This window comes from Pieris napi, chromosome 7 (genome assembly GCF_905475465.1).
Source record: "Pieris napi chromosome 7, ilPieNapi1.2, whole genome shotgun sequence".
NCBI classification, from domain to species: Eukaryota; Metazoa; Arthropoda; class Insecta; order Lepidoptera; family Pieridae; genus Pieris; species Pieris napi.
In genome coordinates, this window is record NC_062240.1 from 506,637 (window position 1) to 521,789 (window position 15,153).

General features: G+C 34.6%; 3 protein-coding genes across 3 annotated transcripts; 2 read left to right on the top strand and 1 right to left on the bottom strand.

Moving 5' to 3' along the window:
• The first annotated feature begins 1,113 nt into the window (after positions 1-1,113).
• Positions 1,114-4,083, top strand: LOC125051264 (UDP-glucosyltransferase 2-like). Its single transcript, XM_047651475.1, has 4 exons — positions 1,114-1,984; positions 2,168-2,396; positions 2,807-3,023; positions 3,792-4,083. The coding sequence occupies exons 1-4, from the start codon at positions 1,133-1,135 to the stop codon at positions 4,081-4,083; spliced, it is 1,590 nt and encodes a 529-aa protein (XP_047507431.1). The 5' UTR covers positions 1,114-1,132.
• A 4,384-nt stretch (positions 4,084-8,467) lies between these two features.
• On the top strand, positions 8,468-12,024 carry LOC125051309 (UDP-glycosyltransferase UGT5-like). The gene is made up of 4 exons (XM_047651532.1): positions 8,468-9,369; positions 9,767-9,995; positions 10,396-10,612; positions 11,576-12,024. Exons 1-4 carry the CDS (start codon positions 8,515-8,517, stop codon positions 11,850-11,852), a joined length of 1,578 nt encoding a protein of 525 aa, XP_047507488.1. The 5' UTR covers positions 8,468-8,514; the 3' UTR covers positions 11,853-12,024.
• A 172-nt stretch (positions 12,025-12,196) lies between these two features.
• LOC125051305 (KIF-binding protein-like) lies at positions 12,197-14,943 on the bottom strand. Its single transcript, XM_047651524.1, has 2 exons — positions 13,730-14,943; positions 12,197-13,439 (listed from the first exon to the last, which is right to left on the bottom strand). Exons 1-2 carry the CDS (start codon positions 14,688-14,690, stop codon positions 12,607-12,609), a joined length of 1,794 nt encoding a protein of 597 aa, XP_047507480.1. The 5' UTR covers positions 14,691-14,943; the 3' UTR covers positions 12,197-12,606.
• Between the last annotated feature and the right edge of the window lie 210 nt (positions 14,944-15,153).

The window sequence follows — 15,153 nt, forward strand, 5'->3', positions numbered from 1 at the left end:
CCCATTTTCCAAGGGATCAACGACATTCCATCCGGCCGCTTGCCATCGTCTCTTGCGATGCCTGTTGGCTTCAAAATTGCTGGAACATTGACGGAGGCAAGAGAGCGGCGTACAATGTCGCTGAGCGCGGCATGGCGAGAAAAACGACCTCCACTCTTTTGGCAATGTAGGCCATGGTGTCCAAGGCTACTTACTTCAAAGCCACAGGGACACTTATGAAGAGTCCACATGGGCACTCCTAATCGGAGGCTGATGGCAATGCGTAGTGATTCAGGCTCCAAAAGGGTGCCAGTGTTTGGCGAAGGATAAGCATTAAGCCAATGACCGGCTTCCCTAGACCTCACAGCCATCAACCTTCTATTATTGAAATGTGACTTTTAGAATTCAGATTTGCAAAGAGGATCATCTCAGCTCCTTTGAAAGAAATCATTCTGAACTCATTTGAAAACCGCAATCTCGTAGTTTCTTCTGAAGGGAGTTCGTAACTCTTGTATGTTCATTTTGATAGCTCTGAGTAACACTGTAAAAGATAGTTATATATTTCTGGAATGTTTTAAAAAGCCTTAGTCAACAAGGTATCCCTGCTTATTGAATTAAATGCATTCTTGACGTCAACTTTCAACAACACATCAAATTTTCCGTTAGAAAAAAGAGTGCGTAAAGTGTACGTATATAGATAGCGGCTTCGTGCCAAAGCAAAGTTGTGTTGGTTCAAAAATTTTGTTTAATTTACTAATTATATGTTTTACTGCAATGTTCGAGGTTAATCTACGAAAAGTGCTACCTACAGCAATTGGCCTCACTCCCCCCATCTATTTTGGTAAGAGCCACCAAGTTTACCCCATATAAAATAGGAGCAATAGCTTGGTTTATCTCCCCGCAAAGTATATTAATAAATTTTTTAAGTGTTTCTAAAAGATGACCTGTTTCACCAGCACTGAATGAAGTTAAATCAAATAATTAAGTTTTATTATAGTGAATGTTAAGACAATATATAGAATTATAAATATATGTGCAATCATTTTAAATTTTGGAAACATCCTGTGTAAAACGCTTATCATATTAACATGTATCAAAATTAAATGTTTGTACGCACTTATCAGAAGACACCTGAACTAGCTCCCAAGCAGTCATGGGTTCGTTTTACCAATTTTGGGTGATTTTTTTTCTCAATGAAGCGCAATCAGCTCGAATACTCGGCTTATTTCCACATCCGGGTAAAAGTCATCAGATTGTTTTCGATCCTGTTATGAAAGCACTAGCAGGACGCGGCCATGAGATCACAGTTATGACATTTTTTCCGCATCTGGTAGCCCCAGAAAATTACAAAGAAGTTAACCTTCAGAGTCTTACCCAACCACAGTTAGATTTCATTACGATCGATTCTTATGAAAAACCGAGTTGGATCAAGAAAATACCAATCGTTGGGAACATTTGGGATCAGTACATACAGCATATAGATTTAGCTAATCATGCGTTAGAAATATGTAAGAAGATGATACAATTCCCACCAGTAGTCGATACGTTGAAGAAACAGTACGATCTCGTGATTGTCGAAAATTTTGCGGGTGATTGTATGCTTGGGCTTATAAGTGCCTTTGGGATCAAAGCCCCAGTCGTCGGTCTGTCTAGCCCTCAGCTTTTACCTAATAAGGCTCGCAGAATGGGCGCAGATGACAACCCTGCGTATGTTCCCATCGTAACCTCATCGTTCTCACATAAAATGTCGTTCTTCCAACGAGTAGAAAACACGATAGTACATTATTTAAGTGACAAAGTATATCAAACGTTAGGTGAAAACGAACGGAGGTTGATAGAAGAAAGCTTTGGAAGGAGAATCCCTGATATTCAAGAGTTAGCAAATAACCAATCGTTGATTCTTGTTAATTCGTATCATGTTTTGAACGGCGTGTATCCCAGAGTACCTGGTATTGTAGAAGTTGGCGGGATTCATATACAGCCTAAAAACGACACGATCCCTACGGTGAGGCATCTTTGTTTTACATCATTTATACCTACATTTATTCGTCAAAATTTACATCGGTAATTTCGTGTGGCATATATTTTGTTTTATTCTTACCAACAATATTAATTCAACACCTGCTGAACCATTCCTAGTGTCGAACACCCCTTTGCGTTATCATAAAACTTTATTCTATCATTCCAGCTTATTGAAAAATATCTAAATGAATCCAACCACGGAGTCATTTTGTTCAGTTTCGGGTCATCCTTGTGCTCTTCGTCATTATCAAGAAAAACAGAGAATGAATTAATAAAGTCTTTTTCAAAATTGAAACAAAGGGTAATTTGGAAACACTCAGAATCTTCCGAGGGAGGGTCATTTATTGGAAAAAATATATTGAGAGTGAAATGGATACCACAAGCACAACTATTGCGTGAGTAACTATATAAAACTTCTGATATCAAAGTAATTAGTTTATAATTTACATACTAGGTTTCGTAATGTTATTTATTTAGATTGTGTTTTAAATAATATAGAAGTAATACATTAAGTTTGAACTGTTTCTGTACAATTCAAGTCTAACTTTGTTTACTTTAGCACATATATATTAATTATGCAATTTACAATGTTATGCATATTTCAAGGACTTATTTTAAGTTTTTACATTTGAGTTCATTTCAATTACATAATCATTAAAATTTAGATTAGAAAGCCATATAATATTCTCAAATTAGCTACTATTGTTTTGGAGTCAAATCAATAAAAGAATGACTATCACAAAAAAAATTATATCATTGTAACGTTTCAACTATTTCTTCACGTACCAACTTCTATTTATTACAGAACACCCAAAAGTCCTAGCACTAGTTGGACATGGTGGATTACTCGGTATAATGGAGGCAGTTACGTTTGGTAAGCCAATCGTAGCAATACCAGTATATGCCGACCATAGAAGCAATGCTGCGGCAGTGGAAACTGCGGGTATTGGTGTGATATTGCCTATTAGTGACCTACAGGCGAATAACTTTGTGAGAGCGATCGAAATTGTCCTAAGTCAAAGGTAGGTAATACTCTCCTAACGAAAGTATTTACAAGTCGCCCAAGTATGCCCGTTGAACAATGATAACATTATCTTGAATACAGGACAAGCTGGTGTCACTTAAACAAGATCATACTTGTAGCACTTCGCAATTTAAAATGTCACAAATATTAAAGTTGGTAAACAAAAAAGGATTCAGAAACAAAAGATGTTAATTAAAGTAAAGATACATGAAATGCTAAGATATTTATTAATGTTAATTTGAAAATGATTTAAATTCCACATGGAAGCATTCCGTCACGTGGAATTTAACATAGAATACCTAACCTTTGTAAGGAATTTGATTCGCAATAGGCAATGGATCTTTCACTGCCGACATGTTATCACTGAATAATTAGATATATTATAGATATAAATATAGATATTAACCATTTTTTCTTTTCTCAAGGAAACGGGTTGTTTGCATTATAAAAGTATCAAAGAACTTATATTAAAATTTCCTTTTGAGTTTCGTAATGTGTGAGTAATTATTCGTGTAGTGTCAAACATCAATCCAGATTCCTGTCGTACCTACGCTTTCACGAATGGACTGCCGAGTATGAAAAATAAAACAACAAAGCTTTCTTCAAAGGAACTAAACTGTATTAGCTAAGCTTTACTGCCTTAAATCTATGTCTGATAACATTTAATCTAAATTACTATATCTTTTCGTGTATTTATAGTTCGAAGCCGAGGTTACGCACACACATTCATTAGGTTATATTATATTTAGAATTAAACACATTTCAGAATGCGCGAGAGAGCTCGTCATGTCTCAGCAATGTGGCATGACAGGGAACAACTTCCATTAGATACAGCTGTGTACTGGACCGAGAGAGTAATAAGATGGGGCAACCAGTCACCGCTTTCTTCACAATCGAAATATCTCCCATTCTACCAGTATGCGCTACTAGATGTCGCTGCCTTTTTAACCTTATTGTTTACATTACTTCTTCTAACATTATATTATTTAACAAAATATATAATTAACTTTTTTAAAAATAACTATCTAAAAGTCGTAATAAAAGAAAAAAGTAAATAGTGGAACAAATTTTGTTTTGCTATAAAAGAGCATTTAGCATTAAATTGTGTTTTCTTGCATATAAATAAGTAACTACCTACATAGTTATCTAGGTAAAGATTTAGAATTACGTCGCCCGAATTGGGGGTTGCGGGGGGGAGGGGGTGGCTAGGGGTGTAAATTAGAGTTGTCAGTTTTTTTTTCAGCCTATAAGGGGCAGTTGCTTAAATAGGCAAAAAATACAGGAACAACGAATTTTTATTGGTTTAACATATTTATAAAAATCAATACAATTATAATCGTAATTAAAAACGGTCATCAACTCGCTTTTTATTAAATTACGGGTAAATTTATTTTTTTATTTCACATCAGTTCACTTATTTGGAACAGTGTGAGCTAGGTATCCTAAAAACGAAGGTTAAAATTCGGAAAATGTAAGAGATTTCGGTACTGGAAAACCCTTTGATGACTTTTTGCCTAGTTTCGCTCCCATACTCTTGCAATCAGAAGTTGTATTAACAATATTCAGGTTTTTTCTGATTATTTGGAATTCTTGTTACAAGCAATCCATATTTTTTTCTTCTATCTAGAAAAGTTCCTTAGCTTCTTGGGAGTTGTTGTAGTTTATTTCAGATTTAAAGTTTTAAAAGGTTACCTTGGATAGAATATTATTTTCAAAAAATAATATCATTACAACACGTATTTTAGTAAGTAATTCGTTTGCGTTAGCAGTTAATCCACGTATTATTTAATTTAAAAGTTTAAAATTAAATTTTAAAGGTTTATTTAAAGATATTGCTGGACGTGTGTTTAAAGTGGACTTTGCGTGACGTTTGATCGTATGAATATTCACATGTATTCCTGGGAAAACGCGATGGATCGAACCTGCGACTCTGAGGTCTGCATACCTGAGGTCGTAGGTTCGATCCCCGGCTGTGCACCAATGGACTTTCATTCTATGTGCGCATTTAACACTTGCTCGAACGGTGAAGTAAAACATCGTGAGGAAATCGACATGTGTTAGACCCAAAAAGTCGACGGCGTGTGTCAGGCACTGGAGGATGATCACCTACTTGCCTATTAGATTTAAAAATGATCATAAAACAGATTCAGAATTCTGAGGCCAAGAGGTTGTAGCGCCACTGATTTATTTATACCTGGGAAAACCCTATTTCGGTGTATATAGACTAGAAATAATAAAAGTGAAACCACTGCAAGATAGCGATTTGCAAGAGGAATATGCATGCAACGTAGAGCAAGCTTTAAATACTACAGGTAAAAGTTAAAGGGTAACTGACGATGTAAAAGAGGTTGAAAAAGTACGGGCAACATTAAGAGATACTATACTCTCAACGGCTGCCAAGTCATGTGGCAAAGTAAAAAGATAAGTGGTAGAAGGAATGCATGAATGGATGACGTAGGCAAGAAAAACAAACATGGTTAATCTGGGTGTGGGTAGTAAAAAGCTGAATAAAGCATCGTGTCTGGGTGTGGAGGAAGCCAAAAGAAACAAAGAAACAAAAAAGTCATAGAAGCCGTATGGAAATGATGTCAAAGAAGAATTCCATAGGAGACTTTTCGTGACCTCCGAACCAATATACAGATTTTCTGTCTTCAAGAGTTCGAGTTGCTCTCGAACTCCGCCATCCAGCCAGCCATCCGAAATTGTTAGAAATGATGCCCAAGGCGGAAGCATTGTAGATAGTAATAGCATACTAAATAGATGGTCGGAGCATTTTGAAAGTATATTTGATAAGGACCCTGTCGCTTTTCTTTTCGCCACGTTTCAACGTATAACCATTGTATGGGAGATAAAGGCGAGATAAGTGTGAATGAGGTTGTAAAAGCTTTAAAGGGAATGAAAGTGTGTGTGGCCAAGTTCTGTTGCATCCCCATGACTGTTAAACTTATTCGTGGACAACTGTCTGAAAGATATAGAAGAGAGTAAACGGAGATTTAAAATGGGCCATGCCAAAATGGATCAAGTGATACTTGCGTCTGCGTTCCGAGAAGAGACAAGTTAAAAGTAGGGTAGACTGGGTGCGGTTGGAACGGGGTACGGTTGAAACAGAGCAAATATCTCGACAACCGTGCGTGATGTGTTGATGGATACAAAGGGAGAAATAAGCAGCCGATAAGTCGTGGTGACAAATAGTGGTGTTGCGTCGCCTTTCGTGTGCTGTGAATGTGTATAGGAGACCCCATTGTGTTTTTTGTCTGAAAAGTATTTTTTGTTCGTTTCTTTTTGTAATTCCTATTATTCTATAAAAGGTATCATACTGAGACTTTTGTGTTATTTTCTTTAAAGTTTGTCGATTAATGCTGTATGATTAGATTTATTTCAAATTTATTATAGTGCTTGCTATTAACAATTTTATGTTAGGAACGCTGCTGAGGACGGTTGAAACATTTTTGTGGACGGGTGAAACAGTTTATGTATCTAATTATTTTGTTTCTTGATGATGGAGAACAAAAAAATTATGTTTTCGCCGGAAGCAGTACGACCTCTACCAAAAGCCCATCCAAGGAAATTAACAATAGAGGACGAAAACTAGGAAATCTACAATCTAAACAGTCTAATCTACAAACAACTGAAAATATAAGGAAAGAACATGAAAATAGATTGAAACACACCAAAGCTAAACAAGTAAAGAAAAGATTATAATATGGAGGGGAGATTAATACAAATGCTGGGAACAGGAAAAAAGAGTACACGCAAAAATGCATCGTCATCATCAAATGAGGAGTGAGAGCTGCTGTCTTGTATGTATGTCACCATATTCGGAAAGCAGACCGAGGGAAAACTGGATGCAATGCACATAATGTAAAATGTGGGCGCATGAAGAGTGTACAGAAGGTATTCTTAATTATATTTGCCACAATTGTGATTCCGATTGATATTTTATTAATTTAAGTATTTTTATTAAACATCAATATAAAAATATTGTTGTTATATAGAAATAAAAGGTTTATTTTTATTTATTAAGTTATAGCTTAAGTGCATTATTATTTTTGAATTACACGACCAATAAAAATTAAATTAATATATTAAATTTGTTTTATTTGCATGCGTTTCAATCGAGACCAGGCACTGTTTCAACCGACCCTGACGTGGGGATGGTTGAAACAAATTATATTTTTTTTTAAATCTAGCTTTACACATAAAATACAATATAACGATCTCAAATAATATTGCCATCTGTCATCGCTTGTACAAATAGTTCCGATGCAACAGACGACATAAGCAAAATTTACGACTCATTGGTCTAGTGGTTAGTACCCCTGACTGCGAATCCTTGGGTCCCGGGTTCGATCCCCGGCTGAGACGAACATCGATGTGATGAGCATTTGGTGTTGTGCTTAGGTCTTGGGTGTTTAAATATGTATTTATATGTCTATCTATCTATAATATGTATGTATATCCGTTGCCTAGTACCCATAACACAAGCTTCACCAGCTTAGAATGGGACTAGGTCAATTGGTGTGAATTGTCTTTATAAAAAAAAAAAATAAATTGTTTCAACCAAGTCTACCCTAACTATAAACGACGAGCATACATGGTGAATGCCATGAAAGTGGATGAAGCGAGAGAGGTATGAGAGAGTAAGTGGGGTTTCGTGGTCTGCCTTCGGGAAAAAGGCGTGAATAATTAAATTAAAGTCTAGTAGGTAAATATTGCATAGGATACTGTAGTACTGTTCTAACCACTGGGTGGGAGCTACCCAATACCAACTCTTTCCACTTGGCCATATTCAACAAAGCGAAGATTTGAATCGTTGACGACCAGTCAAGTTTCCGAGCGGTTTGATCCGTTGGCATTGCGTAGAGATGTAGAATCTCTCAGCATCTTCTACCTCATTGACCAAGGAGAATGTTTGTCGTCGAGGCAGAATACGAAATTCCACCCGTATAGCTTCAACGTCCGTAGTTCCGTAACTGAGCGTTTTTAAGGCACTTTTTGCCGCACACCACCGCTTTTTGGAGCCTGCTGCCCACTGAAGTATTTCCGAATAAATTCGACTTAGAGCATAATTCCTTAAAGGCCAGCACGCACTCCACTCACTTGGGATAGTTATAAAAATAATCCGTTTTATTTCCCAAGGAATAAAGAATATTTAATCACATTTCCTATTATATATAGATAATTTATTCTTTAATTCCTATTTATATTTATTATATTTATATAAAAACGATTACGTGTTAATAAGCTTATATAATCACAACAAATATATTAACAACCGAGAGAATAATATTTGAATGGAATAATACAATTGTATTTTGTGTAAAATTTTCATAGTTTATTTTTGTTTATAATTATATTAATAAAATGATTCTATGCGTGAATGTCTTTCGCACTACGTGCATGAAAATAACCTCAAGTCCAAATAATATATTTATTTGTCAGCGATTGAGCCGGTCCGTCAGTACGTAATTGAAGCGGATAGGTGCAACATGCGTTTGTACATATTGTGTTTCATAACCCTGCAATTTACAAATAATGTTTATACCGCGCGTATTTTGGGCCTGTTTCCACACCCGGGAAAAAGTCACCAGATGGTCTTCGACCCTCTATTGAGGAAACTTGCAGAACGCGGACATGAGGTCACTGTGGCAACGTTTTTTCCACTAGAAAATCCACCGAAAAATTACACAGAAATAAACCTACAAAGCCTCGCTGAATTAAGACTAGAGTCGTTTGGCGCTGAAACTTACGAATACCCGAGCACCCTTATGAGGATACCCGTTCTAGGAAGTGTTCTTGATCAATACAACCAACACGACGGTTTGGGCACGCTGGCAGTGACAATTTGCGAAAAACTTACGAGATTTTTACCCTTGAATAAAGTTTTAAAGCAAGAGTATGATGCCGTAATCGTAGAGCGATTTGACAGTGCGTGTGTTCATGGTTTATTAAATGTTTATAATATAAAAGCACCTGTTATTGGGATATCGTCTTGTACGCTTATGCCGGGCGATGCTGCAATAATGGGCGCTGAAATCAATCCGTCGTTTATACCAGTGGTTACGTCTTCGTTTACTCATAAAATGTCATTTTTCGAACGATTGGAAAACTTCCTCGCTCTAATGTTGATTACAGAAAGATATCGTTCTACTCGGTTGAAGGAGAAGGCGGTAATTGAAGGCCATTTCGGCAAAAAAATTAACGATCTCGACGCGGAAATTAGTAAAATGTCATTGTTGTTTGTTAACTCATTCTTTGTTGGTAACGGTGTTTACCCCCTTGTTCCTGGTATCGTCGAAGTAGGAGGCATTCATATCGACCCAAAGAATAAAAATATACCTAATGTAAGTACTTAAATAAAAATTAATAATTTTGATTTTTAATATAATTAGCAGCTATAGACCAACTTCGTGTTCAAATGGAAACCAAATCTATATTATCGTACATTCCTTGGCAGCATAATTGTTTTTAATACTAGTTAAAAATGAGTTGATCTGCGTACATTTAGAATAAAATTTGATGTTCCTTTACATCGTCAAGCAAGAATCCATCTATTCTTCAAAATCTGGTAGGTAATACATACAAAGTATGAAGTCCATTAAATAGCACTTCCTTTAAATATGTATTTTGTACCCATATTGGGTTACACTGTTATTATAGTCATATTCAAGTTAGATTTTATACGGGAATATATCGATAAAGGATTTTACAAGTAATTTTATTATTGCTATCTATTTTTAGCATGTCGAAAAATTTGTTGCTGCTTCAGAACATGGTGTTATATTGTTCAGTTTAGGATCGCAATTAAGTTCCACATCAATTTCTAAAGAGAAACAGGATATTTTTATAAGAGCGTTTTCAAAACTTAAAGAACGAGTTATATGGAAGTATGCAGACAGTGCAGAAGAGGGAACGTTGATAGCACATAACATTTTGCGAGTGAAGTGGATGCCACAAAATGAATTATTAAGTAAGCATTTTTTATATTTGCTCTTGTATCATTAAAATTATATCATTATTGGAAAATAATTTACGATACAATTAAAATGTTTAATATTATGTAGAACAGGCGAATTGGATAACAGGAAGAAAATTAACGCCTGAAATATTTTTATAGCAATTTTATCAATTTCTATAAGAAATAGTAGAATCACAGCAATTAGACCCCAAATGTTACAAACATTGGTATATGATTTCATACCTCCTTCATTTGTTTCACAGATCATATTTTACCACACAATTGAGTGATTAGACCAGATGCTTTAATTCTGTTATTCTTTTCGGGAATCGAATGCACTCTCACCTATAAACGCCTTGAATATGCGTCAGTTACTAATATCTTATACCGATTAATGAATGTGTTTTTTTAGAACACCCTAAAATAAAAGCTTTTATTGGCCACGGTGGTATGCTAGGATCACTGGAAGCACTATCAGCTGGCAAGCCTATGATAATAATACCAGTATTTGCCGACCAAAAGCTAAACGCAGCAGCTCTGAAAGATAGAAGGACAGCCGAAATTTTATCTCTAGCAAATTTAAAGGAGGAAGACTTAGACAAAGCCTTGAAAAATATTTTGAGTACGAGGTCAGTAGAGGTTTAAATTTTTACATTCTAATTTATCAATGCTATTTGACTATCGCTATAATAGTGGAGCGTAATTGCGGCGTATCAAAAAAATTAAATTTATTTCTAACAACTGTCTACTGAACACCTTGTATTTTTATAGCAGACACGATTGACTTAACATAAAATTTTGTATACCTAAGTACTTTTACCTAATACTGTCCATCACCACAATAAAACGACGTAAGTGGAGATGAGCATATGGTTGTCGACCACTCACAGTCAGAAGGTCTCACACAGGTACCCCCGACACGCAAATCGTCGTGGAAGGACGATATTAAATTAACTGCCGACCAAAAGTCAGTGGAAACTGTTTGAGTTTATTATATATTTTCTTTAATAAACAGACATTCTCGAATAACAGTTTTATTATATGTATAGCCAAGTAACTATTTACTAGTCTTATCTGATATTATAGATTTAAAAAGCTTGACCTAGATTACGTTTTATTTTATATATTCGAGTTATTCAGGGTCAATTAGTTTTAAAGTTCAGAGAGGTTGAACTGGGTTTTTGTTTCCTTCCGTGGTTTATTTTTAGATATTCGGACCATAATAAGCAGTAAATGAGAAACTTCCTGTGGTATTTGTACCAACAATACCTTAAATTATTTCCTGCATCTTCTATATCGCAACGATGATCCTTCATAAATTTGTAATAAAATATTATATCGTAGCTTTTAAACATGTTTGGTCTCTATACATATATTCGCGTGCATAGTAGCAATGCTTCTAAAAATTATCCAAAGTAGTTTTATAAAAATCACGAAGATAATGAAGAGAATCCGTGTTTAGTTTTATTGTGTAATCAACTTACCTGCTAAAAAACATAAGGAACGGCAGAGATTGAGAAGCTAGTTCTTTATCTTTCTACCTATTAGCAGTATGCAGTAAAAGTATTTATAATGTTTATTTTTTATTTTAGTATGCGAGAGAGAGCTCGTCTTGTATCTTCAATGTGGCACGATAGAGAGAGACCCCCATTAGACACAGCTGTGTACTGGACCGAGAGGGTAATAAGATGGGGCAACCAGTCACCACTTTATTCACAAGCGAAATATCTCCCATTCTACCAGTATGCGCTCCTAGATGTCGCTGCCTTTGTAATAATGTTTGTTATAACTCTCATTGTTACATCTTTCTATATTTTTAAATATTTATTTATCATTGTAAGACGTAAATCAAAAGAGAAAATAAATTAACACAGATGTTAGTATTTTAGAAATATAAATTGTCTTTCGTTTACTGAACCAACTAATATTATCAAAGATAATAATTTACCATAAAGAGAACCACAAATTATAGTTTAGTATCCCATAAATTCTTATTATGGCCTGTCTTAATCATTTAAAAACTAATAAAATTACCATATTATGTATGTGTTTCGTAATGCCAAGAATTAATATAATTCATACCCTTTTTTGCCGAAATTAACCTTGTCACACATTTTAATATGTGCAAAGTGTTTAATACAGGCATAGGTAATTTGCGAATCAAACGAAAATGTATGTTTTGTTTAAGATCTGGTTAGTGAATAAAAACTGCCTTTAGCAACAATTTTAATTCTTTATTACATATTATAATATAGAAGCTATATAGCTAAAAGCACAAAACAAATTTTATAATGACTTCGCAACAGCCTGCTTATGTTTGAAACACAATGATTTTCTACAATTTCGTACAATAATATTCATAAGCTACGTTTTAGCCACAAACAATGCTATTTTATGTGTAGATTAATTGTATAAAGATTGTTCAAAAACCTCATCTAATAATGTAATAAGAAAAATTAATAATTTCACTCAATTTAATGTATATCATTATTTAAAATGCAAGAGCAAGCATAAAATTAAAATAAGATGACTATGTGTATGTAAACTACTGCCCTTTTAACAGGAGACATGTCTGATTTCTAATACACTGTCGGTGCAGCAATCTAAAGGGAGCAAAGTTAGATTATGATTGTGCAACTATTTCAGCTTCAAGCTTCTTAATTTTAATTGGTAATATCTTAACCATCTCTTGGCATAAACTGTATTCTGTAGACATCATTTTTGCAGAATTTTTATCTTTTGAACAAATATCCACAACCGCTTGGTACGATTCGTAGCTCTTTTTCACATGACTTAGTTGGGTCTGTTTGTCTAATGCAATGCGTTTCATACTATTTCTTCCAATATATGCAAATGCACAAACAACCGGTCTAACAAATTCCTCTTCCATTCTCAAAGGTAAAATTCCATTCTTATCTTTAAAAGATTCAATAAATCTTTCATAGTTTTCAATGCTTTTTTCACAAAGCATATTGATTTTTTTCAAAAGGTGAGGTGTCGGTTTACCCTCACTTTTTTTTACTGAATCAAGTTTAATGTCCAAAATTTCAGAATATATTACACCAAGTTCATGCCACAGCTGTTGACAATAATGTAGATAATATGTAGGATTTATTTCTTTCAGCAAATCTTCTATGATATCTATTCTTCGCTTCTGCATTTTAGCCCTTCTTCCGTCATCCTCTTCAAAAAATGCTAGGAACGAATATGCTTCAGAGTTATCTTGAACCAATTGGATATAATCGGATGCTAGAGTATCAGATCTGTAATACTCTTTTGCCTTATTTAGCCATGTCTGACAATTGAGAAAGACTTCTCTGGCATCTTGGTAAGTGAGAAGAAACTTATGGCCGATTTCGTTTTCATGTTTTGATACATCCAGATCAGGAAAAATTAGGTTCTTTACATCTACACCACAAATGTTTTCACTGTCCTCTAATTGAAGATTCGATAAATCTGGAAGATCAATATAAATACATTGTAAGAAACGGTTTAACTTTGTGAGTTGCTGGTGGACATGGTCAATCAAACAAAACATGTCATAAATTCTAGGGTGAACATACATTTACTGTGTAATTGGTCTTTTAAGTGTGGTTAGCTAATTTCCATCCCCAGTTAGCCCGTCTCTCAAGTGGATAGTTTGGGAAATATTTTGTAGTTTTTTAAAATAAAAGTTAAAAAGGTTTTCATTAAAAAAAGGGATTTTAAAAGAAACAACCCAACAAAAAAGAAGGATTTTCTTTTACCTGTAATTGCCTCATCTAAATTGTCAGGGTCACTCATTAGTCTATTTTTTGAGGCAGACATCAATATAATACAATATTTTGCCCAACATCTTGCCACATCAGCTGATCTGTGATTAAACTGTTCTTTTTTAGCCATCAATACCTCATCATTGGTTTCATCTGCAAGTAGCCTAGCCTCATACTGGTCCAATATAGTTGATGCAGCAGCAAGATGATGTCGTGATTGAATAAAACCATTTCTCTCAGCAAAAAACTGAGATAAAGTAGCAGAGTTTAAGGACCAATCTATTGGATCATAATCATTATATTGCAACTGCCTACGTAATGTTACATGGCAGTAAATAGCAGATTTTAAATTCTCATTTAAAGAGCCGTAAACTTGAGCTAAGTAATAAAGAGTGAGAGTATAAGGTTTTTCCAGTAACATAATATCACCTGTTATGCTGTCACTAACATGTATTATATGTTCTATAGATATAGGCATTTGCATTGTACATTTAAAAGATTCATAAAAATCTTTTGCTTTAAGTAGAAAGGATTTGCCTTTTTCTGGCTCGTCCCGATTTGACCACAATAAGCCAAGGTGATTTTCAATGTTAATTAAAGTGGATACTACTTCTGGCTTTGATGAATGTGGTAGGAGAAGAGCTTCTGCTTCGGTCAATACTTTTTCACTTGCTGGTGCGTCATCAGTTTCCATATCGATAATGCCTATGTTAAGAAGCACAACACCAAGCATAGCATCAATTTTTACAGTATCCAAATTTGTTTCAGAGCCTTTTGTCATCATAAGAGCTTCTCGCATTTTATTTAAGATGTCTTTTGCTTTATAATGTGACAAATATGGTTCATTAGCTGGATCATGAGGTGCATCATCGTCAAGTAACTTCCTCACTTTAGCATAGGTCTCTTTAAAATCGTTGATTATTTCTTTCGCAGTCATGTCTGTTGTTACGATCATATTTTTATTGATCTGATGGGGAGTTAGTTTTTAAATAAAATAAGCAGACAGAAATTTACTACCTCAAAATAGATTTTAACTGCTATTACCGTGTTACTTGTGACTTCAAAAGTTTAATTAAAATACAAGTGAATTCATATTTAAAACATGAACAGCATAATGATTATTAAATCTGAAACGTTAAAGTTTACACACACTGTCTAATAGTAATAATTCAATCTTTTGTGTTGAAAAGTGAAAAATACAAAAAAAACACTTGATTGTTGACACTGGACAGTGACAAATGACAACTGGCATTGGACAATGGTGAGAAGTCTGAGAAGTGAGGACTGCTAAACTAAACAGAGTCAATCATGTAATTGTAGCCGATATTTTTCTTCGCTGGAAATTTGTTTTAGGTGCGAATTATTCGTTTATTAATTATTCAAATTACATCATACTTGCTAAAAAAACAATGAAAAAC